Below are 26,766 nucleotides of genomic sequence, written 5' to 3' on the forward strand. Positions count from 1 at the left end.
ACTTGTGCTTTGCAGATGGTGGACAGGCTTTGGGGAGTCCAGAGGTGAGTTACTCTCCACAGAATTCCTAGCTTCTGTTCTCATAGCCACAGTGTTTATATGGTTGGTCCAGTTCAGCTTCAGGTCAATGGTAACCCCCAGGATGTTGATAGCAATGGTAATGTCTTTTAATATCAAGGGGAGATGGTTAGATTCTCCCTTGTTAGAGATGGTCATTGACTATCACTAAAGTGGCGTGCATGTTACTTGCCACTTATCAGCCCAAGCCTAAATACTGTCCAGGTCTTGCTGCATATGGGTGCAGAATGTTTCAATACCTGAGGAGTCATGAATGGTGCAGAACATTGTGCAATCATCAGCGAACATTCCCACTTCTGACCTTATGATGGAAGGAAGGTCATTGATGAAGCAGCTGAAGATGGTTGGGTCAAGGACACTACCCTGAGGAACTCCTACAGTGCTGTCCTGGAGCTGAGATGACTGACCTCCAACAACCACAAACATCTTGTTTTGCGCTAGGCATGACTCCAACCAGCAGAGAGTTTTCCTTCTGATTCCCATTGACTCCAGTTTTGCTAGGGTTCCTTGATGCCACACTCAGTCCAATGCTGCCTTGATGTCAAGGGCAGTCACTCTCACCTCACCTCTTGAATTCAGCTCTTTTGTCCATGTTTGGAACAAGGCTGTTATGAGGTCAGGAGCTGCGTGGCCCTGTGGGAACCCAGGCTGAGTGTCAGTGAGCAGGTTATTGCTGTGTGAGTGTCACTTGATAGCCATGTCGACAACACCTTCAATCACTTTGCTGATGATTGACAACAGGCTGATGGGGTGGTAATTATTTGGGTTGATTTGTCCTGCTTTTTGTAGCCAAGACATATAGATTTCCAGGTAGGTGCCAGTGTTGTAACTGTACTGGAACAGTTTGTTAATGTTATCGAGTACCTCGCATACTCCATGGAGTTCAATGCTTATACCCTGAATGGACTGCTCCAGGCTATTGAGTTTGCCATGGACCATATGCAGGACATCATGCTGCTCTTGCATGCACCCTGTATGATGCTGCATGTGTCTCTCCATGAGACTGGCCATTCTGTCATGCATTTGGGCCATTGAGACAAGATCGAGCTCATCACCAGGATGAACTCCTCCAGTCACAGTCTGTGAGCTTGCATTGCCTCAGGGAGCTTCGCCAGATGTCCGCACATCTGCTGCTGCTGATCCAAGTACTCTTCTCTAAAAGTTCCTGAGGCCCCACCTCAATACCTACTGAAGCATCATTGTGACTGCCCTCCCTCCTCTGAGGAGGACTGCGCACAGATGTCTCTGACTCAGACACCTCCTCCTGCACTCTGGTGTAGTGCCTTTCACCATGTGCCACCCACCCTGAATGCACACATAGTGCTGATACCTGTGTTGGTTGAGTGTGGGCTGGTCAGACGTGATGGTGCATCCACAGATATCGCTTCCTCCTCCTGATGCCCGAGGGATGAGCTGACTCCGGGAGTTTGTTGGGCCGGGGGGAGGGGGTGGGGGGGTGGGGGGGATGGTTGTTGGGGAATGTGGTGATGGAATATGTGTGAAACACAGCAGGAGATCATTAGTGTAAGCCTTGGTCAGTGCGAGCACACTCCAGGTCATTGTCTAAAACCATATTAACAGGACGTTGGCCCACAACCCTTTCTTAATGCTCCACCATGTGCCAAATTTCTATTATGCTTGGCTCACCTGCCCCATGTTGAATAACCATCACTCCCATCAATGAAGCCATGCTCGAAGATGCCTATAGCACTGCCTTTGGCATCGGAAAGAGGAGATTTGCCATCTTCGATACTGGCCTCAGAGGGCAGCCTGGCAATCTCCATGCCCCTCTCCTCGACAGGACGACTCACCCTGAGGCTTACACACTCACCTAGTCCAGGCCACATCTTTGGCATTTTGACCCCTCTTCTGTTGCAGGGAAACAACACAAAGGCACATGTGGACATTGAATCTGGCATCCAAGGATGAACCTCGTCAATTTGGTGGTGTGCCACATTCGGATTACAGCTTGGACATGCAAGACTACCCTGTCCAGGCATTAGTCCTTTTTGAAGGGGAAGTAGAAGTCAAGTGTGTCCCAGCTGACGTTTCAGGCAACTGACGCACATGGAAGAAATAACTGTGTTCTTCTGTTACACAACCCACCCTGCCTGAGTGTCGGGCTGGGAAATTTCTCAACTCAAGCTATCCGCCTGGAAGATGAAAACCAGCCCAGCCCCCCGGGACCGCGATTTTCAAACCTGCCTGCACTGGGCCCCCACCTCGCCAGCAATTGAACATCTGGCCCATCACCTCTCCTTCTCCCTCCAAAGATGCTGCGTATTTCCAGCATCTTGCGTTGTGTTTATACTGCTTGAGTTGAGTTTGTGACTGAGTGGAGCTGGGAAGGCTGTGCAATTCGGCAGCAGGCAGCAATAACTGGCTTTACAAACCATTAATGAACCAATTTACACCAGCAACTTTCATAAATGTTTGCAAGATGAATTTATTGAAGGGTGGGCTTTCAGAAGAAGAACGATACCATTCATTGGACTTGAACGCATAAGATTAGAGGACCCCCTTTGTTCGGGCGACACGGTTAGGAGGATTTCTTGCCCTGAAGGTTGAAGCCTGAAGTTAATGTGGTTTAACAAGGCTCACACTAGATCGTTTTAAATTAAGTAAAGCACTAGTTTATAAACCTAGGGCTCATTATCCTTTTCAGTAAACGTACAATTCTCCCGTCATTTGCTGTTTACAGACCTCTTGTCTTTTAAATTACTGAAGGCTCTGCCGGCTCCACCAGACAATTTTGACGTCAGCAGCTTTGAGGGAATCCCAAAATTGTGAACATAATCCTTGCACAACATGGCACAGCCTCTGATGATCAGATTTGCAAGTAACTCGACAGGCATTTCCTGCTCTTGGGGAAATCTTAGTTTTCAGAAGACTTCAACCCTATCCTAATTGATGGACCTCAGTTACAGTCCACCGGGAGAAGGAGGACGTGTGCGAGCGGGAACTTCTGAAGAGAGATTACCAGGAGATGTTTTCATTGCCTGCCACCCACCTAAAGTCGATAGTATCATATTGAACTAACACTTGCTCGCTGTATAAAAGCCTGGTGTATGGATGGATGAATACAGAACATTGTGCATTTTACTTAGAACCACTGGATCTACTTAGCGCAAAAGAGAAATTTGAAAACACAGGAGCACCTTTTAAAGCCGCTTCATTCTTCCTCGGGAGAAATCTGACAGTCGCCTAAAACACATCATTTGACGTCCAGGTGAGCCTGCGAAATACTTTTATCACAATTCCCAAGTCAGTGGGAAGTGCTGGGCTGGCCGCTAATATTACAAAACTACTGTGAAATATTTTGACGGAACTTTGATCAGTTGAGCTTTTAATTTAATTTCTAAAATACTTTAAGCTACTTCATGGAATGTGTTATTTCGGAGCGAATTGTTAAAATGGCGTAACAACAGTTATAGAGAGAGAGAGAGGGACACACACTTGTTCTAGTCAACAAATGTAAATACCCAAAATTACACAGTAATTTCCCGTCTAAATTCTGCGTCGTTTGTACATTTGTTTCTAACCCCGAAAACCTCCTGCAGCTTGCTAAATGGATCGATCCAGTGATGTGTGCAAAGTAGATCTAAACTAAAGCCTGGATTGCAATGTGCTGCTTTGGCAATACCTTTCTTAATCCATGTCTATAAATGTGACCTAACGAGATATTAAATCTGGAACGAAACAAGTGTTAAGGGGGAGGGTCAGAGCGACAGCTCGCATGATGTAGAACAGGATAAAAACTCAGGAATGTGGAGATTGAGTTGTCCTTGTGACACCTCCTCATCCCGTGATGAGGAGGTTTAGATTTGATCTAAGGAACCCTATGTAAAAATAAAAGCCCGTTTACTTTGCGATAGCGCTCTGGTTGCTACCCGCTCTGGTTTAACACCCCCCATCCCCTGGGCAAGATTGAAGCACTTTTTCGGTCAGCAAGCTGTCTGGCAGGATTAGGGGAGAATTCCTGGTTGTCCTGGTACTCCAAAAGCTTCTGAAAGGAATGGTCATCTTCTCTCGATCTTTCTTTTATCTAGAGATGGGCCGGAGGAAATGGCACACTTTGCTGGGCATCGTCCTTTTGTTGGTCACTGTGGGACACTGTGAAAGCAGAGCAGAATCGAGGCAGAAAACGAGACAATCGCCTCTAGATCTCATTTTAAAAGGCGTGGGAGACAGCAATCACGGGGGCAGGCACATAGCCAAACGATACAGCACTTTAAATGCCTTGGACCCAGACTACAAACACTTCACGAAGGAAAAAGCCGCGTTTGTCCCAAGGCTGGACAAACCAATAGGTAAGAAGTGAACGGGGTATGTGCCTGAGTGGGTGTGTGTCTGTTACACGCGGTGTCCTCCTGCACTTCCCAACACTAATCTGGCGACAACAGACTTTAATCCCGAGATGTCATATGTGAGTACGTGGAGAAGTATGGATCGTTCCACCCACAATGATAGGGACAAAAATACAAGCACGCGCACTTTGTTCATTAGGAATGGCATTAAGAGCACGATAGGATGATCCTTCATTGTTTCCGTGCGATGTCTGAAAGGAACAATTGTAGTTTCAATATAAAATCCTAAGTAATATAAGGATTTGGGACAGCCCAAGCTTAAAGCGTTACTGTTCCTAGCCGCCAGGTCGTGTCTGATCTGAAATCAGATGATGTTTTTGTTTGTGGAATTCATGTGTCAATGCTTAGATTTATTCATACATTTCGCAAAAAGTCGTGAATAGCAATTTATAAACAAGCTGATTTAACAAGAAATAGACCATTTACAAAATCTTTTTTATTTTGTTGTTTTTGATTCCCTTGTTAAGCTTTGCCTTGTGCTGCATATCACGACACATTCTGGATTTTATTCCAAGTTGGGAAAAAAAATGTGTGCTCCTTTGTCAAAAATTAAAGCAAATAAAATGAAAGCTGCCCCTGTTTAACGTGTGAAGCAGTCCAGACCCATTGCAGGGTCATGTGCTCCATGTACCCACAGGACAAATTATTTCATCTGAGTGCACCTCAGTATTCTGGTTGTGATCATGGCAGGAGATGATTTGAGATGTAGATAATGAAACCTTTGAACATAATTAGAACTCTATAAATTGAAATGTGAAGATTTTTAGGTTTAATACTCCAGCTAACATATATTTAGTACAGTCTGGAAAATGGACTTGCTGAACAACATGAAGTAGCAATAAATATAAGCTAATGATAAAGAGCTGCAATTTAGAATCAAACAAGTGTTACATTATGAACTTGGAGTTACATTAATAATGCCTCAGTGTGCCTGTTGTGTTGAATGAGAATTTGGGTTAATTTAGTTTTCAAATTCAGATTTACTGAAACTTCTCATACCCAGTTTTCAAATATCCTTTTTTCAAAAGCCTCTTACAGAGGCATTTTAGTGTGTTTAGTTGAATTCCTGGGGTAGCTCAGGACTCCTCCCCCAAAATGTCTCCTTTGTTTGGGGAGGGGGGGTGTATATAATAGGTCCACCAGAGACATTTTACCTGAAAATGGCAACCTGGGAAAAGTTTTTGTGGAATAATGGCAGAACCAGGTTCTGCCCCATGTTGTGGCCCCTGATCCAGAAATCCCTGGGATTCACCTTGTCCAAACCAACCAAGGTTTTCCAACCAAGTTTACCAACTAGGGAGTAGAACTTTCTCCTGGTAGACAGAGTAATATTCACAATTGGCTGTACAACAGGGATCTTAATGAATGCTTGGCACTGTAGTTCAAGATTTCAGATTAATAGTGCAATCTAACAGCAGGCTTAGTCACAACAAAAAATAAAGGCCTTGATATTATATGAAATCCTTTAATCTGCCATTTTAATGGATACATTTGCCTATTTAATGTAATTGGCTAATTCCACCATATGGTAATAATGTTTAAAGTAGAATGCATGCATACAATAAATGTGGCATCAAAGAGTGTTTTAATCTGAAACCCTTGCACCTGAAAGAATGCTACCTGGGTGTATACTGGGTAGGGATGGAGGGTGGGATTTATGATGGGACCCAATTTTCTGAACCCTTTTCCATCACATTGAAAAGCCCTGACAAAAGGGACAATGGCCACTTTCTGTGATCTGCCCCCTTTTGATCTGGATTCAGAGAGGAGTCATGTGGGGTTGGCACCACCTGTCAGAAACCCAGTCAATTCATCTCCACTTGCACCCACATAAAGCATACTTTAGGATTTAGTTGGATATGAGGACCTGTGTCTTCATGCAGCTTTTGAACCTGGTGTAACTAAGTCTGTGGCTGTGCTGCCAGAGAGGCTATACATGTTTAAACATGAGCTTTATAAGAACTAAGGTTACTTTCTTTAGCCAACTTATCAAGTATACTCTGTACTCAATGTGATGACCATAATGATAAACAGCTTGAAAGTTATGATTCAAAATATTAATTTGCAACAATAGTGCCCTCTACTGACTCTTATTTCAGAAAAGCGAGTCAGCTCCATCCTCTGTATGGTCTGTGGAAACATAAAGCTATAAATATCAAAATCAAACAAAAATGTTGCAAAGGTGTGAAATCTTTTTAAAAGTTCATAGCCTATGTTTATAATTTCATCAGAAAATAATTAATCTCTGTTCTATTGTCTTCTGAAGTTAGCCACTAAAAACTATTGCAGTTGCTATCAATGAGGTACTTTGATAGAGTAGCATCATGATGCATTGGCTAGATGGTACATTCTGCAGAACTCTGACGAGATCAAAATCCAGATTTTTAGAGTTTTGCAATTTACCTTTGGTACTGGTCTGCTAAATGCATGTGCATCCGTTGCATATCCATGATAGCATTTTGAATCACGAGAGAAGGTTGCAGATGAACACAACTGATGCTGCATTAGTTCATGGGTTGTCACTTCAGGCAGTCTGGAATTGTAGTAATGACAGGTTAAGAAAGTGCTGCACTGTGACTGTTTCCTATAGGTATGTGACAGGATGCTACAACTATCCCACTGCTAAGAAGGAACTACTCATTATTGAGTAACTCTGCAAAATTCTTGAGGCACTTCAGCTTACTTAATTAAGTAATTTATCTCTTGCATTTCTGCCTCCTTCAATACAATGGAATGCAGAACAAGGCAAGAAAAGATGTGATTCAAATCCAGCATGTCAGGGTTAAAAATCATGATTTTCTTAGGCTGACATGTGTTTTACTCTGATACCAAGATCAATAGAGTACTGCTGATCTCGAAAAATAAACTAATGAAACATTATATCTATTTGCCAACTTTTTACCAATTCAGTTGTGAGTTCATGGACAGGAATGGCTACATAAGACACTTGCTGTTCATAGTCTTCATGCATTCTGCAGCTTATCAGAAATTCTTATTTTTCAACTGTTAGATGGAAAATGACATTAATTTGATCCTCCATTGGGATGGATGGCCTGACCAAAATAAAAGCATGTAGAAATATTAACAGCACCCTTTCCCTTGTTCATATATTCATAGTTGCAAGAAAGGTCTCGACTTGATGATGAGTTCACTTTAAAGGTAGAACTAATTTTCTGTGTAAAACACAGAAAATGCTGTAAATACACAGGTGATCCAACACCATTCAAAAAGTATGGTTAATATTATTGGTGCAAAGCCAGAACTGATGGGCTTCCTATGTAGTTTTTTTGTTTCAGATTTTCAGCATTTAAAGTTCCCTCTTTGTAACTCAACCTTAAAGAGTCCTCAATTTGACGGTGACACTTCTCTAAAATAAATAGAAAGGTGTCACATTCCTGGGACAGCAGCTTCATGTCTTTGTGAAAACCAAATCAATTTTTTCAAATTTGTACATTTGGAATTTGAGATAATGAAAATAGACACCTGCATTTGTCATCCATGTATGCCAGTGCAAAATATATTATTTTTGCCAGTCAGATAAAAAGGATAAGGGTTAGCAAAGTTATCATTGAAAATATCTAAAACATCTTCATTTCCTCCACAGAGGTTGTCCATAGATACCCCAATGTGAAAGAAAAGTTCATAAAGCATTTTGCAGGTAGGAACTGTACTGTATTCAACATACTGTGTTAAATTAATAATGATTTATTAAAATAATAATACATTTTCCTGTGATAGAAGTATTCTTGTAAACCTCTTATTAATTATCAAGCAGGACCAATCTCATTCTCATCAGAATGCAGTAAGCAATTTCAACGTCTCTACTATAACACAAGGGATTGTTCTACACCAGCCTGTAAGTACTAAACACCTTTTATTTATCCATAGTTTATTCCTTATGAAAGGATTTTCTTCTTTATTTTAATTCTTTATAATGTACCGTTATGAACTTAAATTGAATTGTTAAATGTGATTTGGTGAAAATTTATATTTGGCTGAAGAATAGCTAAATGTGAACACATAGTTCTCCATTTGATGTTTTTGGACAATAATTCTCAATGAGCGACTAACTGGCAACAGGTGTCACAGAGTACATGCTCCAAAATGGGTAAAAAGTGTTTCAAGATTACTTCATTAGGATAATATTGACTGCTGTTTTCAACTGCCATTCAAAGCTATTGGCAAATTTTAACCTCCTGCTGGTGCTACAATTTTCAACATGTTCCCCAGCATTTTAACAAACCTGAAATTAGGCTTGTGAATACCTCCAGCCCTGATGGATCAGGGACCTAATTTAAATGGTAAAGTCATGACCCAATGATGTCATCAGGCATGTGTACCATTTTGACTACAGGCTTGGCTAAGTGCTATAAGGTCTCAAACCCACTAGTAAAAGATGACAGCACTGAGGACCTTGGCTACATGAAGCCCAGAGAAATAATTATAATTTTTGAAACAATTAAAAACAGTATTTTTCCTTGTCACTAAAGGATACCTTGGGCTTCTCCTGCCCCAGGCTCTCCCTCCTTCTGATCGTGAAGATTCCTATTCATCCCCCTGGCCCCTCCATTCCTGATTTGCTGGGTGGTTTCTGTGGGTCCCCAGCATTGGCCTGCTCCCTCCATGAACTTTGATTGTGGGTGATGTCAATCCGGAAAGAGCCGGTGTGGGGAAAATCTTTCAGATGTTCCTTTCTAGGGAACCAGATAGTATGAGGATGAAGGGAACAACAAACTGAGTTAAAGTTGGGCTTCTTACATCTTTTGTCATAGAACTTAACTCAGATGCCAATTAGTTGTCAACTTTGGGCATTGGGGCACATATTTGGTCATTGGTCCAAGCCTGGAATCTAGGGAAGAATTTTAAGTTCCTCACCGGCAGGTTTGTGGGCAGGGGTGTGACTGTAAAACTCTCCAGATAGCCTTCTCACTGAGCTTTCACCTGGCCAGCCCACCTTCCTGTAATTTTACGGTCGGATGGGCAAAACCTAGGCCAGTCCCACAGCCCTTGCCCCAAAGTGGCCAATTAATGACTGCTTGGCAACTATTTCCCGCCCAGCTTCAATTTTCAGGCTGGTGGGAAGAGTTCAAGGGGAAGCCCGAAAAGTGAGCCTGCTTAGGCATCAGATGGGAAGTTGTGGGGGGGTGGGGGGCAGCCATGAAGGAAAAAACAATTCAGACCAGTACTCTTATTTCCCAGTTTTTACTGGTGCCCCATTTTAAGGTATATAAGACCAGTTCATACCAGTATTCAGATGGCAGGAAGGGAAACTCCGACATCCAAAAAATACTAGCCCTTGAGTTTACTTGTATGACTTCATCTATCATATGTTTGCATATGTACAATGTAATTATCAAATTCTGATCAAAATTGTTTGATGATAGTATATTGAGAATCACATATTCATTTCTAATATTTTGCTGAAATTATTCTCATTTATTTGTAACAGTCAAACAAACTTATTTAATTATATTGCTTCCAATTTTTAGATAGAAACAGTATTTCACCCAAGGAATGTTAAATATATAAGGATAGATTTTGTGAATTTTTGCTCCACATTACGGCCACATGCTGGGAATTTGGACACGGATCTGTGTGCTTCATGATTTTCTGTCTATTAATTTAAGTACACCAAATGTAAAAAAAAATCAGTTACTTTCTTAGGCACATAACGAAAGAGGAAGGTGACAATTAACAGATAGAATTGATGCTCAAATTGTAGACAATGGTCACAACAGATATAATAAATGTTACGACAAAGGTACTGTGCTCTGTCATAATATTTTTATTCCATTTGCACTAGTTTGGCAGTGGCTAGTTTTATGATAAATACTTATAGTCAGGATATTTCATGCAATTAATGACATCATTGGGCATTGTAATAAAATGCAAGTTGATCACCATAATCCCATTCAATGTAACCTATCATAACATAATATAGGAAAACATGATAAATGAAGAGGTTGCCCAGTTCCTCCTAGGCTGAATTCTGTACTTCTAATGAGGACAAGGCACCAAATTGCTTTGGGACACTGCTGTGTTGAGGGGTTGGGGATGGGGTGTAGGGGTGGAAGAATGCCTACAGACTGGAATAAAACTGCCACATACTTCATCAATATCTGCAATGAGGAAAAGACTTCCCTGATGTAGGTGCATATGCAAGGCCAGTTGACCTAATCAAAATCCATGTTAGTAACTGAGCATAGTTCTGATGTTTGTCAAATATGCACCCCTTTAGAAGGCCCCATGAGATTTGAGCTCACTGCCTTCTCAGTTTAAGGCAGGTATCTCTACACTCTCTGCTAAGGAATGACCACTTTCACATCCACATCTTGTTCTCCCAGCTCCTTCATGCTCAGTGAATCAGCTGATGTAATATACTTATCCCTGCTATCTAAATCCTCCCAGTGACAGTCTGAGTTGATGCAAGGGACACATCAGGTGGTCAGAAAAGAAATTAAATTAATGGGAGACAAAACTGGAACAGCAGAGGAACAAGAAATGGGATGGTCATCCTCATCCTTTTCTTCATATCATCATTGGCATCGTGGCCATTATCATGTAGCAAGGTGTAAGGACGTTTGCTTCCTCAACATCATAGAAACAGGAGTAGGCCATTCAGCCCATCAAGTTTGCTCCACCATTCAATTAAATCATGGCGGATATGTATTTCACCCTGCCTTGACTCTTGATACCCTTACCTAGCACAAATCAAACATCCCCATCGTGGTCCTCCTCATTTTCCTCTTCTTTTGCCTCTCTCCCTATGTGATGTTCCACTCGTGAAAGAAGTGAAGTAATTCTTATTATGTAGCACCCAGAGAGAGTGATGAGATAAAGGTAACCTGAAGTTCAATAAAGCACTGTAGGTTTTGCTCCATTCAAGCACCTAGAGCTGGCACCAGCCCACCAAGTTTGCTATTGTCAAGAACCAAAATTGTTGGGTCCCTAGGAATTGCATAGCTTGGACCTCTAAATCTGTCAGTTCCTTCATTTCTGGGAAGTGCCTACTGGTGGTTGGTCTCTCCAGTTTCTGGTGGAGCAATGTTAATAGCAGAAAATGAAAGTAAGCAGCTGAAGGGAATCTCTCAGGTGTCACCAGACAGGTGATGTGTCCGGAAGCAGATAGTTGGGGAAGGACCCTGTAATATGAGAGCTTGGATTTGCAAGAGGCTTTATGCAAGAAGAGATCTAAACAGGAGGAAGTGTCAGAGAGACATTGCACCATAGTGTATTGTGAACAAACATGTCATTCCATTTATGCAGTGAGTGGTTCCCATGATGTCAAAGCAAAAAAGTGAAAATCTTTCTTCTCTTGTTATCCCTACCAAGTGAGATTAGTTTGGGGATTGAAAGGTGGCACTCAAGCACCATTGCCACCTCTTTACACATGGTTATAGTGATTACATGCCCAATTGGCCATTTCTTCTTTGGCAGATTAATAGGTCAGTATCTGAAAAATCACCTCCTTCTGTAATCTTCCTTGTGACTCATCAATGTGTGAATTTGTAGCTGAAAAAGGAAAGAAAGACTTGCATTCATATAACACATTGCACGCCTCAGGACATCCCGAAGTGTTTTAGGTACTCTTTTGAACTGTTGACATAATGACATAAGGCACAGAAAGTAGAAAAATGTTCATTCCTTTATCTTCTTACCATGGTTAAAAACATTATGCGTTTAATGTAAATTCTAGCTTTTGAAAGAGACAAGATGGACTGAATGAATGACCTCCCTCTGCGCTCCATGATTCCATAATTCTTGTTGATTTTTAAGCTGCATATGCAGTGAATTAGAATGGATTGACCCAGCTATGTGCATACTCCAATGATTGGATATTCATACCTAAAATACATGTCATATAAAGCAAACATGAACAAACCTTGTGTAGCATTCTAATCTGATACCTTTTTCAACAGCTAATAAAAGATAGAGGCAGCACAGTAATGTAAGTAGGTTACAGATTTGCAATTTTATATTACATTTCTAACATAGGGCAGTATTGTCATGTGTTAGGGTTATTATCCAACAGTAAAAATACTTCAGTAATATATTCAAAGAGTCAACTCAATTCACTACATGTCTGCCATATTTCCCAAATTTTTGAAGAATTATTGAAAATAATTTCTCTGAGAAAATCTGCCTTGTTTTGAAGGCAAGTTAAGATATGTATGGTGCACAAACCATAGGAGGGTGGAATTCAGCTTTGACAGGTTGCATGAAAATAGCTGTTAGTACATTGACTACCCATTATGCTCCATCCTTTACCTTTTCAGTGCCTTCAATCCACCCTGCTTGTTAGTGCCAATGCCAAAGTTGAATTTCACCCCCGATAATGTCCCACAAATTTAAAATAGGAATTAATACAAGGGGCAATTCCATATTCTTCTATTCCCATCAGGAACCCTGCTTCCATGGAATACAAATAAGAGAGTTGCGGTATATTGTTGTAGTCCCCTCTTCAGCTGATGCTCTTTGCAGTCATAGCCCCCTATTCAGAGTGCAGAAGTACTGAATTATCATCCAGGAAAGCAGACTGAACCCACACAGGGGAAAACATATTAAAAAAAAAACATCCTGTGCAACCCCCTTGGCTCGGGGGCTGATTACAATGGTAGCAGGGTCAGATGTCCTGAGTAAAATCCCAAGGGTGAGCCGTCATAAATATTTTTGGCATATGCTACAGATAAATGCAAAGGAAAAGTGGTACATTTGTCCTCCTACCCTGTGCAAGTGAGCTGCTTTCCCACTAACCTTGCAAATTCTGATTGAGTCAGAAATGGAAGGCACTGGCAGATGTGATTCGGACATAACTGCTGGGATTACAGCCCTTCACATCCCACCAATACAAGTTGTTGCTGTATCTGGCAATTTGTGGTCCAGCAGGAGGAAAATGGCTATGAAAATTGCTAGATTATTGTACAAACTTGACTGATTTACCAATGTTATGCAGGTGCTGCGGCTCCACATATTTAATGTCTTTTGAAATTGTCAAGCACACCTCTGCGACAAGCAATTGCTGTGAAACATGTTATCATTGTGGGAGTACCATCACCAGGGCAGCCTGACATCTTCCGGATGGATAAGGATAGGCAAAAAGGAAAAGAAGGTGGCTTAGCATTGTTGGATGAGATCAGAATGTTGGTGAGAGAGGATCTTAGATCAGAAGATCAAACTGTAGAAGCAGTTTGGGTGGAGCTAAGAAACAGCAATGGGCAGCAAATATTGGTTGGAATTGTTTATAGGCTAGTAGTGGTAATACAGGGCATGGTTTAATCAGGAAATTAAAGGTGCATGTAACAAGGGTAATATAGTATATCACGGAGGACATCAAAATCCATATAATGGTAAACAGGCAATGGCTAGTATTTAAAGAATTAATACATGTTTACAACCAATATACATTAATTTGAGCTACATAAAAAACCAGCAGGGAAGGTGATCCAACCATGGCTAATAAGAGAAGTTAAAGATTGTATTAGATCAAAGGAAGAGGCTTATAAGGCTGCCAAAAAAAGTAGTAAGCCTGAAGATTGGGAACATTTTGATATTCAGTAAAGGAGGATCAGGAAACTGAAAAATAAATAGAAAACAAAATATGAAAATAAACTAGCGAGAAACATAAAAACCGACTGTAAAGCCTTCAATAGGCATGTGAAAAGGAAAAGATCATCAAATACAAATAAGGGTCCATTACAGGCAGAGACAGTAGAATTTATAATGGGGAACAAGGAAATGGCAGGAAAACTAAACAAACACTTTGGGCAGAATTTTCGGGTCGTTGGGTGGGCGCAGTGGGCAGGCCTGGGAGCAGCTGGGAAACCGTCCGCTGTGTGCAATCGGCCCCTGACTGCAATTTCATGCTGGCTGGCCAATTAACGGACAGCCAGCATGAAAGGCATGCTGAGAAGCTTAGCGCTGTCTGGGTGGGAGCGAGAGGAGTGTGAACACAAAAGTCTGCGCACGCGCGGGGGAGCACACACTGAAAGCTCCCTGAAGGTAGGGAGCTGCCTCAGGGAGCTGAAGAACATTAAAATCAAAATAAGGATTCTGAAAATGTAAAAAACATGTCCCCACATTGGGCTCACTCACATGAAGATAAACATATTAGAAATTATGTCAAAACATTTTTATTTTTTAAAATTAATGTTGGAAACCTCATCCCACCCGTGGTTGAGGTTTCCTAAAAAATCCAAAGGCCGCCTGGCCATGAGGTTGGATAGGCAGCGAAAAATAGCTTTCAATTAATTGATTAATGGCCTTAATAGGCCTCTTAATTCCCGACTCTTGCGCATGCCCGCCAACCAAAATATCGCATGCTATTTTCCGCCCGATTGGGTTGGGCATGCACCTGCCCACGGGATGTAAAATCCTTCCCTTTGTCTCTGCCTTCAGGGGGGAAGATACTAAAACCTCCCAGGAGTACTAGTGAACCAAGGGACTAGTGAGAATGAGGAACTGAATGAAATTAGTATTAGTAAAAAGTCGTACTGAAGAAATTAATGTGACTAAAAATTGATAAATCTCCTGGACCTGATGATCTACATCGCAGAGTGTTGAAAAAGTTACTTGTAGAGATAGTGGATGCCTTGGTGGCCATTTTCCAAAATTCTACAGATTTTGGAACGGTTTCTGCAGATTGAAAGGTAGCGAATGTAACCCCACTATTTAAGAAAGGAGGGAGAGAGGAAATGGGGAACTGCAGAGCTGTAAGCCTGACATCAGAGTATCACAGTATCTTTATACAATGCAGAGGAGGCAATTTGGCCTGTCGAATTTGCATTGGGACTCTGAAAGAGCATTCCACCTAGTCCCACTCCCCTGCCTTATCCCTGTAACCTTGCACATTCTCACTTTTCAGGTAGCAATCCAATTCCCTTTTGAATACCATGATCGATCCTACCTCCACTACCCTTTCAGGAAGTTTGTTTCAGACTCCGAACACCTGGATGAAAATTTTTTTCCTCACATCACACTTACTCCTTTTTCCAATTATTTTGAATCTGTGCCCTCTAGTTCTTGATGTTCTCTTGAGTGGGAACAGTTTCTCACTATTTACCCTGTCCATACCCCTCAAGATCTTGAATACTTCTATCAAGTCTCATCTCAGCCTTCTTTTCTCCAAGGAAAACAGTCCCAACCTCTCCAATCCATCTTCAAAGCTACAGTTATTTATTCCAGGAATCATTCTTGTGAATCTCCTCTGTACTCTCTCCAATGCCTTCACATTCTTCCTCAAGTATTGTGCCCAGAACTGGATGCAGTACTCCAGCTGAGGCCTAACTAGTGTCTTACACAAGTTCAACATGACTTCCTTACTCTTGTACTCAATGCCCCTATTAATAAAGCCTAGGATACTATATGCTTTATTAACTGCTCTCTCAATATGCCCTGCCATCTTCAATGACCTATGTACTTATACACCAAGGTCCCTCTGTTCCTGCACTTCCTTTAGAGGCTCTCCCTTTATTTTATACGGTCTCACCATATCTTTCATACCAAACAAATCACCTTACACTTCTATGCATTGAACTTCATCTGCCACTTGTCTTTCCAATCCACCAACATGTCTATGTCCTTTTGAAGTTCAAGACTATCCCCACCATAGTTGACAACATTTCCAATCTTCGTATCATCTGCAAATTTTAAATCATGCCCTGTACACCACAGTCCATGTCATTAATATATATCAGGAAGAGCAAGGGTCCCAACACTGACCCCTGAGGAACTCGATTACAAACTTTCCTCCAATCTGAAAAACAACCATTTGTCACTACTTTCTGTTTCCTGTCATTCAGCCAATTTCTTATCCAAGTGCCTACTTTTCCTTTTATTCCATGACCTAGAATTTTGCTCACAAGTCTGTTGACTTGTATCAAATGCGCTGTGTCAAGTGCCTTTTGAAAATCCATATACACCACATCAAAAGTGTTTCCTTTATCAATCACCTCTGTTACCTCCTCAAAAAACTTCAGCAAGTTAGTTAAACACGATTTTTCCTTGATGAGTCTATACTGGCTTTCCTTAATTATCTTGAGCTTGTCTAAGTGATTATTGTTTTAATCCCCTATTATAGTTTCCAAAGGTTTCCCTGCCACTGAGGTCAAATTGACTGGCCTGTAGCTGCCACCTTTATCCTTGCACCCCTCAGTAGTAGGAAAAATGTTAGAATCTATTATAAAGGATGTGATAGCAGGACACTTAGAAAATATCAATGGGATGGTTTTCCAGTTTCTGTAGTATGAAATCTTTTGCCACTTCTTCTTGTAGCTGCTGGCATTTGCATTGCACAAAATGTACTAGATCAATTGACAGACTTGCAATCTCCTGCAAGTGTGATTTTGCAGCTTCCTTGAAACTGTCAATTTTGTCAAAACATTCTGGATATTTCAATGAACTGAGGCGGTTGGTGTAATTTCTGAGGTTTATCTGCCATATGAAATCTGACTGATTGCATAGATGGTCACTAGTGTGAGCTCATGGCATGCTGGTAGACCTACAATCCTACAATTGCTGGGCTTTTAGTCTCCATGATGTAGAACATCAGTGACACATGGAATAAGTGAACTATTGTATATTGAAAGTTGTGCAATAGTAGGCTTCACCATGATCTTCCAAGTCTGTGGATATATAGAATCTTGCTCCTGTGTCAATCTTGGCCAATAACGAGTAGTTACTAACTTTCTTAGGGTAGCTAATTTAAATATTGGCAAACACTTAGGATAATGTGATGGTGTCTATGTTTTTCACGAGATTGGCGATGAGAAATGTGCGCATCGCTCTCCGTCTCAACGTCATTTTCCAGTTTGTCAGCCACCTCATTTATATGTTTTTGACAGCATGCTAGATGGCCATTCTTATTGCTTGAAAGTACCCATTGTGTACAGTCTGTTTGGGTCAGTGCACAGCTGTTTGTAGCTACATCAGCCTTTGCTCTAGTGCACTGCTGCTGCCAATGGCCCTTTCTGCCACATCCCCTACAGAATTGATAGAAAGCTGTGCATTTCCTTGGTGCATGCAGAAGGCCACACCTCCCACATGGATTTCTGGGTTTGGGTGTTCTAGAGAATGCGTCAACAATTGGGGTTGTAGGTAGGACCTGTAAGCTTCAACACCCTGCGAGCATCGCTTCATACTTGTGTACATCCCTCGAGTAGCTCTTCAATGCTATACATTTTGGGTTTGTCTACCACATCTTTCTGGAATGCTTCTATGGGAGTGGATGCGATCACCAACTCAACAATTCTGTCTGCTAGTTCTGCTTTTGAAAAACCACCATAAGATACCCTTTCCTCTGCATCTGCTGATGAAGTGGTCTATGGATTCTGTCGGCTTTTGTCGAAATGACATGAACTCTAGTCGATGAAAACGGAAGTTTAACCTGACACTGAACCAGCCTTCCAATATACTCCATAACTTCTGGGGACCCTTTAGCTCTTCTGCTGGTAATCCGGACATGTTAGCCTGTGCATACCTTCATTCCCAATTGCTAGGCAAATTTTTATGGATCGCTTGTCTGGTTCAGACACATCTAAATCAAGAAAACAGCTCTGTACACTGCTTAAACATTTTGAATTCAGATAGTAGGCCGGCTGCATTCAAACTGGGGAATTTTGTCAATACTTTGACAATATCCCTTTGACCTTCCTCCTTGATTTTTTAAGTTTATTGTTCAGCAACTCCCGAAGCCACCCATTATAATCGTAGCCTTCTCTGGTCTGATTTTTATGTTTGCTTTCTTTTTGTTTGACTCCCCTTTGCTCACTATTGATTCAGCCCACACCCTGGTGACTTGCCCTTTCTCGACTGAGCTAACAAGGTGCTGGGTCCCCTCATAGACTGCCCCACTCATTGAACTGACAGGCTATGTGCTGCAATCATCCATGAAGCATCCATCTGCTTACCAGTTCTTTACTTAAGCACTATCCTAGCCTATGTCTTCAAAGCTTTTCTGTGCAGTCACCATGCTATGATTTCAACACTCTCCAATGCTGTGACTCCATTGCAGTCTGAGCAGAACGTCACAGGCCATCTCATCCATGTAGCATGATCTAAAGCTGTTCACCATGTTGTACCTGGTTAATCTTGCTATCACACTGTTTGACCACCACTGAACACCAGGGTGTGCTTTTATAATGATATAAAGGCATCAATCAATCTTAAGGGATTGTGTAAACATGTTGTGGGTTCATTTATTTAAACTAGGCACTTGAGAACACATGTACATGGATAGAAAGCTTGAAGACATTAGTTCTGTGCTGTGTTCTGCTCACAGGCAAAAGTGAAACTGAGACTGGATCACGTGACACACTTCCCTTTCAGTGATGGCATGTGGCTATCCCTTAAAGACATATTACACGCTCCCCACCCCCGTCGCGTGGGGAAGTCACCAGCCTCATGGAGGCAATCTTCCAGCAGCAGCATTGGGAGTCAGAGCCAGAGGCTCCATGGCCCAAAGAGGAGGCTGTGGCCACAAATGGTAGCCTACACAGCTGCAACGATACCCTCCAAGGGGTTTCCACTCAGTTTTGTGCCTAATTGCTGATTGCCATAAATTGAAATTGCCTGGAGGTGATAAATCACAAACTTGCGGGTTTAGCACTTGGGCCAATTAGATGCAAGCTTCTTGTTCTCCTCTCATTCCTTGTCCAGTCCAGAGGGGACCCTGAGAAAGATGAAGATGACCAAGCACTTCCTTTGTCCTGGTCACTCCTGTAAGATTTCCAACAGGTACAGCATTTACTCATTTTATTCAATCTCAGATATTGGCCGGTGTAAATGTTGTTCCGGTGTTGGTGACGCCTTGATAAAGTGTTCTGGAAAGTCTCCCAATGTGTTTCATGGGTTCATTTCACAGCTCCCACGACAATGACCATGAAATGACGAATGTCCCTTTAAATACCGCTCGAAATTAACATCAATGCTCTGATGACTCCTAAACAGCTGAATGCTGAGAGGGCAAGCATTAGGGACAAAAATACCACATAGCCTCTGGAACGAGTGCTAAAAGCATTTAAATCGCAATCAGCTGTTTGACAAGCACCCAGATGGCTCTCTCTAGCAGTGGCTTCAAATCCTTTGCCAAGAGGGTGTCTTACATCACACGGAGGATAAACAGAGGTTTCAGTTTATGACCCCAATTGGTCGCCTCTAAGGATCTTTTGCATCAAAAATATTTGACCAAAGTTGCATCCAAAAATTTTTAATGGGAAAAAACTGACTCAAAAACCCAACAATGGAAAGTTAATTTGAACAAACAGAAACTGCATGCTGAAGTGATTTAAAAAAAAAAATTGTTCCATTTTCATGGGATGTGGGCATCTCTAGTTAGGTCAGCATTTTTACTGCCCATCTCTAATTGCCCTTGAGAAAGTGAGTCGCCTTCTTGAACTGCTGCAGTCCAAGTGGTGCAGGTGCACCCACAGCGACAGTGAAGGAACGGCAATATATTTCCAAGTCAGGATGCTATGTGGCTTGGAAGGGAACTTGCAAGTGGCGGTGGCCCCATGCATCTGCTGGCCTTGTCCTTCTTGGACAAGGATCATGGATTTGGAAGTTGCTGTTGAAGGAGCCTTGGTGAGTTGCTACAGTGAATCTTGTAGATGTTTAAGTAAATGGATGGGGTGCCAATCAAATGAGTTGCTTTGTCCTGGATGGTGTTGTGCCTCTTCACTGTTGTCGGAGTTGCCCTCATACGAACGTATGAACATACAAATTAGGAGCAGGATCCAGCCACTTGACCCCTCGAGCTTGCTCCGCCATTCAATAAGATCATGATTGATCTGATTATAACCTCAACTCCACATTACCACCTATCCCTGATAATCTTTCACTCCCTTGTTTATCAAGAAGCTATCTAGCTCTGCCTTAAAAATATTCAACGACTCTGCTTCCACTGCCTTTTGAGGAAGAAAGTTCCAAAGACTCACGGCCTCTGAAAGGAAAAAAATTCTCCTCATCCCTTATTTTTAAACCATGACCCTGAGTCGTATTTTCTCCCACAAGAGGAAACATCCTCTTCACATCCACTTTGTGAAGACCCCTCAGGGTCTTAAAGGATTCAATCAAGTTGCCTCTTAATCTTTTAAACCCCAATGGATACAAGCCTAACATGTTCACCCTTTCCTTATAAGACAACCTGCCCATTTCTGGTATTAGTCTAGGAAACCTTCTCTGAACTGCTTCTAATGTTTTTATATCCTTCCTTAAATAAGGAGACCAATACTGTACACAGCACTCCAGATGTAGTTTCACCAGTGCTCTGTATAACTGAAGCATAATCTCCTTACTTTTATAATCAATTCCATTCATAATAAATGATACCATTCAATTAGCTTCCCTAATTACTTGCTGTACCTACAAACTACTTTTTTGTGATTCATGCACTAGGACACCCTCTTCAGGTCCCTCTGAATCTCAGCTCTGCAACCTCTCACCATTTAGATAATATGCTCCTTTTTTATTCTTCCTGCCAAAATGGACAATTTCACATTTGTCCACATAATACTCCATTTGCCAGATCTTTGCCCGCTCACTTAAACTCATTAACTCGTCCAAGCAAGAGGAGACTATTCTATCACACTCCTGACTTGTGCCTTGTATATGGGGAGTCAGGAGGTGAGTTACTCTTCATAGAATTCCCTGCCTCTGACCTGCTCTTTTAGCCACAGTATTGCTATGACTAGCCCAGTTCAGTTTCTGGTCAATGATAATCCCTAGGATGTTGATACTGGGGGATTCAGCAATGGTAATGCCATTGAATGTTATGGGGAGATGTTTGGATTCTTCCTTGTTGAGATGGCCAATGCCCGGCACTTGTGTGCCACTGATCAGCCCAAGCCTGAATGTTGTCCAGGTCTTGCAGCATATGGACAAGGACTGCTTCAGTATCTGAGGAGTCGCGAATGGTGCTGAACACTTTGCAATAATCATCCCCACTCCTGACCTTATGATGGAAGGAAGGTCATTGATGAAGCAGCTGAAGATGGTAGGGCCTAGGACAATACCTTGAGGAACTCCTGCAATGATGTCCTGGGACTGAGATGATTGACCTCCAACAACTGCAACCATCTTTCTCTAAATTAGGTATGACTCCAACCAATGAATAGTTTTCTCCCAATTCCCATTGACTCCAGTTTTGCTAGGGCTCCTTGGTGCCACACTCGGTCAAACGCTGCCTTGATGCCAAGTGTAATCACTCTCACCTCACCTTTAAAGTTCAGCTCTTTTGTTTGAACCAAGGCTGCAATGAGGTGAGGAGCTGACTGGCCCTGGCAGAACCCAAACTGAACATCAGTGCCTAGGTTATTGCTGAGTACGTGCTGCTTGATAGCACTGCTGATGACACCTCCCATTACTTTGCTGATGATTGAGAGTAGACTGATGGAGTGGTAGTTGGCTGGGTTGGATTTGTCCTGTTTTTTGTGTACAGGACATAACTGGGCAGTTTGTCACATTGCTGGGTAGATGCCAGTGTTGTATCTGTACTAGAACAGCTTGGCTAGGGCCACAGCTAGTTCTGGAGCACAAGTCTTTAATATTATTGTTGGAGTGTTGTCAGAGCTCAATGTCTTTGCAGTATCCAGTGCCTTCAGCCGTTTCTTGATAACACATGGAGTGAATCAAATTGGCTGAAGACTGGCATCTGTGATGCTGGGGACCTGAGGAGGAGGCCGAGATGGATCATCCACTTGGCACTTCTAATTGTGCATCTATAAATTTTGAAGAAAAGTAAATCCTGTTATTTTCCTACTACATGGTTTGTAAGGACATCTTGTTAGCCCTGCAAATATGTAAAATCTCATGGAAAATCTGTTACTGTAAATTGCGGTGTATAAGTCAGTCCAATTTTTCTGCCCTCAAACTTCATGGCCAGGATTTTACGGCGCTGCTGCGGCATGTCTCCCCCCTGTGGATGCAGAAAGTCATTTAAATCTCAATTCAGTTTGGTGGGATTGTAATATCCTGCCGGGTGAGATGGGACGTAAAATCCTGGCTCATGTTTTCGTTTATTCTCGGTGTGAAAATCGAACCCATTCCCAGCCACCACATGCAATACTTACATTAATAGCCGGTCTCAATTTTTCACCTCACAAATGGTACATTATAACTGGGTGCAAGAGACCAAGCGGGTAATATGGGCTGTACTTTTAAAAAATTCATTCACAAGATGTGGGCTTCACTGGCCGGGTCAACATTCATTGCCCATCCCTAATTGCCCTTGGGAAGGTGGTGGTGAGCTGCATTCTTGAACCGCTGCAGTCCATGTGGTGTGGGTACACCCACAGTGCTGTTATATAGGGAGGATTTTGACCCAGTGACACTGAAGGAACGATGATATATTTCCAAGCATGGTGAGTGGCTTGGAGGGGAACTTGCAGGTGGTGGTATTCCCATGTATCTGCTGCCCTTACCCTTCTAGATGGTTGCGGTCATGGGTTTGGAAGGTGCTGTCTCAGGAGGCTTGGTGAGTTCTTGCAGTGCATCTTGTAGATGGTACATATTGCTGCCGCTGTGCGTCCGTGGTGAAGGGAGTGAATGTTTGTGGATGGGGTACCAATCAAGTTGGCTGCTTTGTCCTGGATGGTGTCAAGCTTCTCGAGTGTTGTTGGAGATGCAGTCATCTCCATAGGCAAGTGGTGAGCATTCCATCAGGCTCCTGACTTGTGCCTTGTAGATGGTGGACAGTCTTTGGGGAGTCAGGAGGAAAGTTACTTGTCACAGGGTTCCTAGCCTCTGACCTGTAAAGATGCATGGGAGTTTAAGACACACCCATTTTTTTGTGTTGGATGTTGGATGCATGTTGCCACGACCAAACACGTCTTCTCCTCAACCCCGCTTCAGCATTCTGTATGGACCAGTCACTCCAGTACACCCTGGTCCATCACCCCCAACACCTCATCCCCTTCCCATCGCACCTTCCCATGCAATCACAGAAGGTGCAACATCTGCCCCTTTACATCCTCCCTCCTCACCGTCCAAGGGCCCAAACACTCATTTCAGGTGAAGCAGCACTTCATTTGCCCCTCCTTCAATTTGGTCTACTCCCAATGCTCCCAATGCGGCGTCCTCTACATTGCAGAGACCAAACGCAGACTGGGTGACCACTTTACGGAACATCTTCGGTCTGTCCGCAAGCATGACTCAGACCTTCCAGTCACTTGCCATTTCAACACTCCACCCTGCTCTCATGCCCACATGTCCGTCCTTGGCCTGCTGCAATGTTCCAGTGAAGCCCAACACAAACTGGAGGAACAGCACCTCATCTTCCGAATAGGCACTTTACAGCCTCTGGACTTAACATTGAGTTCAACAACTTCAGACCATGAACTCTCTCCTCCATCCTCACCCCCTTTTTTAATCCCCTTTTTTGTACATTCATTTTTATTTTTATCCACTTATTTTTATTTGTATTCATTTATCTGTGGTTTTATCCCCTTTTTATCCCAACCACTGCCCCCTCCCCCCCATCCCATCCCTCACAGGGCCATCTGTTAGTTGTTCCACGTTGTCCTTTCACACACTGCTACCCCTGCTATAATCACATTCTGCTTTCTTACCTTTATGCCACTATTAGCACCTTCTTTTAGCACTAACCACTACCATCAACACTCCCTTTGTTCTTCAGTTCATTACATCTTTGTCAATCCCTCCTTTGCCCCCACTTATTGCTGGCCTTCTTTCCAGCCCCACCTGCCCCACCCCCCTTAAACAGTATAAATTTAATCACATTTCCACTTCTCTTCAGCTCTGAAGAAGGGTCATACAGATGCATTCTCTCTCCACAGATGCTGCTAGACCTGCTGAGTTTTTCCAGCATTTTCTGTTTATGTTTCAGATTTCCTGCATCTGCAGTTTTTTGCTTAAGTTTTTCTTAAGTTCAACCTTCTGCTGGGCAATTGTCCTGCAATGGGAACCATCCAAAACTACAATATAAATCGCAAACTTCGGAAGGTTCTGACTGTCTTACGGTGACAGTTACCCAGAAAAAGTTAGAAGAATTAAAACAACGTTGAATTTCTGGGTAATTGTAGTACTGACATGCCGAGCCTCCATCGGACTGCCCCTCAACCACCACGGGACCCCCCAAATACCCCCGCAACTGCTCTCCTCATCCCCGACTACACCACCCCTTGACTGTCCTCCCCAGCCCCGACTACATTTCCACACACCCGACTGCCCTGCCCAACCTCCGAATACGCCCCCCACACCTGACTGCAATCCCCACTCCCTGACTCCCTCCCCAACCCCCTGACTTCCTTCCCCAATTACTGACTACATTTCTACCTCCCCAACAATACCCCCGCGACCTGACCGCCCTCTCCAACACCCAACTATCTCCCACCACCCTGACAGTCATCCCCACCCCCCGAAAATCTCCACACCCCACAGACTACCCTCCCCACATCCCAACTGCCCTCCCCAACCCCTGATTACACCCTTTCACAACCCAACTGCCTTGACCCCTTCTCACTGACCACCTGGACCTTCCCTACTGACCACCCTGCCACTGACCACCATTCCCCCCACTGACCACACCCCCTCCACTGACCATCCTCCAACTGACCACCCAACCCCATCCCCCACTGACCACGTGACCATGCCCCCTCCACTGACCACCTCCACTCCCTCACTCACTACCCGACCACATCTAGCATCCTACCCACTTACCTTACAAGCTTACCTTCTCCCTGGCTTCTCAAAGTGGCTGCACCTTTAAACTCACATGCTTTATGGCAGCTTGTGCCGTAAAAAAGAGGGCGTGGCTTCCTTACCTCTGACTCAGCTGCCCTCAACACAAGGCCTCGGAACCCTCTGCACTGCACCTTTCTCACTTGGCCTGAGTTGAAAGGTCGGGCAAGAAAGGTGTGGCTTCATTTTAAGGTAAGTAACTAGGCGTGGAGGAGCTATCCGATTCTGATTGCCACTCCACGTAATTTAAGGCCTGTTATGTTCTGAGTTTTGCAAGTATGGGTTGGTTGCTTTGACAGCATACTACTTTAAATTAAGACATGGGAACGCAATGTCAAAGAAAACAGTAGAAGTGAAAACTGTGAAAACATTGAAGAAACAATCGGATGTTGCAATGAAATCTTTAGGGTCTCCCTGGATGGATGAATTTAATGGGCAAAATGATCTTCCTCATGGCAACTATTCTGTGATCATGAAACTGTTGCTAATTAGGGAAACACTATTACCTTAGACTGCACCTTGACTACTGAGGACAAACTTAAAGGTTGGCAAGGTCATCAAAGTAGATAAGTCATTCGGTATGCATCGGAGACCCCAACTGAGGGAAGTAAGGGTGGAAACCGTGGAGATGTGAGGATTGTGCCAGCGGACTGGAGGATTGCAAATATTACACCCCTATTAAAAAAGGGCAGAAGGATAAATGTGCCATCCACAGGCCTGTCAACCTAACATGATGGCGATGAAACTTTTGAAAACAATTATCTGGGACAAAATTAATTAACATTTTGGAAAGTATGAGCAAAAAAAATGAAAGTCAGCATGGATTTTTTGGAAACAAATTGTGTTTCACTATTTTGACTGAATTCTTTGATGAAGTAACAGAGAGGATAGTGTATATGGAATTTGCAAAGGCATTTGACAAAGTACTGCATAAGAGACTTGTTAGTAAAATTAAAGCTCATATGATTAAATGGTATTTACAAATTAACTGAAGGGTGGAAAGCAGAGAGTAATGGTGAATGATGAGTTTGCAGATTGGAGGAACGTATACTTTAGTGTACTGCAATACTATTTAATATATATTAATAACCTGGACTCGGGTGTACAGGATTTAATTTCAAAGTTTACAGATGACACAGAACTCAGAAATGGCATAAACAGCAAGAAGGGTAGCAACAGGACTCAGGATATAGATTGGTAAAATGGGTTGACACGTGACAGATGTAATTTAGTGAAGAGAATTGTGAAGTGATACATTTTGGAGGAAGAATAAACTATGTGATACGTTTGTAAGGACAGAGAGAGTCTATATGTACACAAATCTTTGAAGATGGCAGGACAAATTGAAAAGGCCATTAAAGTGGATCCTTAGCTTTATTAATAGAGGAATAGAATAGAAAAGCAATGAAATTGTGCTAAATCTTTATAAAACACTGATTAGGCCTCAGCTGGAATATCATGTTCACTCTAGGCACCACACATTAGGAATGATTTAAAGCCTTATAAAGGGTGAAATATTTGCTAGAATAGTATTATGGATCAGGGAGTTCAGTTGTGAAGAGATTGGAGATGCTGCTGGAGTTCTCCTTAAGAGAAAAGAAAACTTGCATTTGTATAGCACCTTTCATGA

The 26,766-nt window shown here is 42.6% G+C and overlaps 1 protein-coding gene across 6 annotated transcripts in view; it reads left to right on the forward strand.

Annotated features, from left to right (window-relative positions):
* Positions 1–26,766, forward strand: part of alkal1 (ALK and LTK ligand 1) — a 119,903-nt gene that overhangs the window by 45,371 nt on the left and 47,766 nt on the right. For 2 of the 6 annotated variants that reach the window (XM_078539714.1, XM_078539713.1), the window contains exons 2-4: positions 4,128–4,388; positions 8,050–8,103; positions 8,218–8,301. In XM_078539714.1, the coding sequence (XP_078395840.1) occupies positions 4,130–4,388; positions 8,050–8,103; positions 8,218–8,301 (397 nt within the window). In that variant the 5' untranslated portion in view covers positions 4,128–4,129. Of the gene's footprint in view, positions 1–2,624; positions 3,308–3,778; positions 4,389–8,049; positions 8,104–8,217; positions 8,302–26,766 lie in introns of those variants that run through there. The other 4 variants (XM_078539711.1, XM_078539712.1, XM_078539709.1 and 1 more) reach the window with 4 other exon arrangements.

The sequence above is a fragment of the Cetorhinus maximus genome, chromosome 4 (assembly GCF_964194155.1).
Source record: "Cetorhinus maximus chromosome 4, sCetMax3.hap1.1, whole genome shotgun sequence".
In the NCBI taxonomy this organism is placed as follows: domain Eukaryota; kingdom Metazoa; phylum Chordata; class Chondrichthyes; order Lamniformes; family Cetorhinidae; genus Cetorhinus; species Cetorhinus maximus.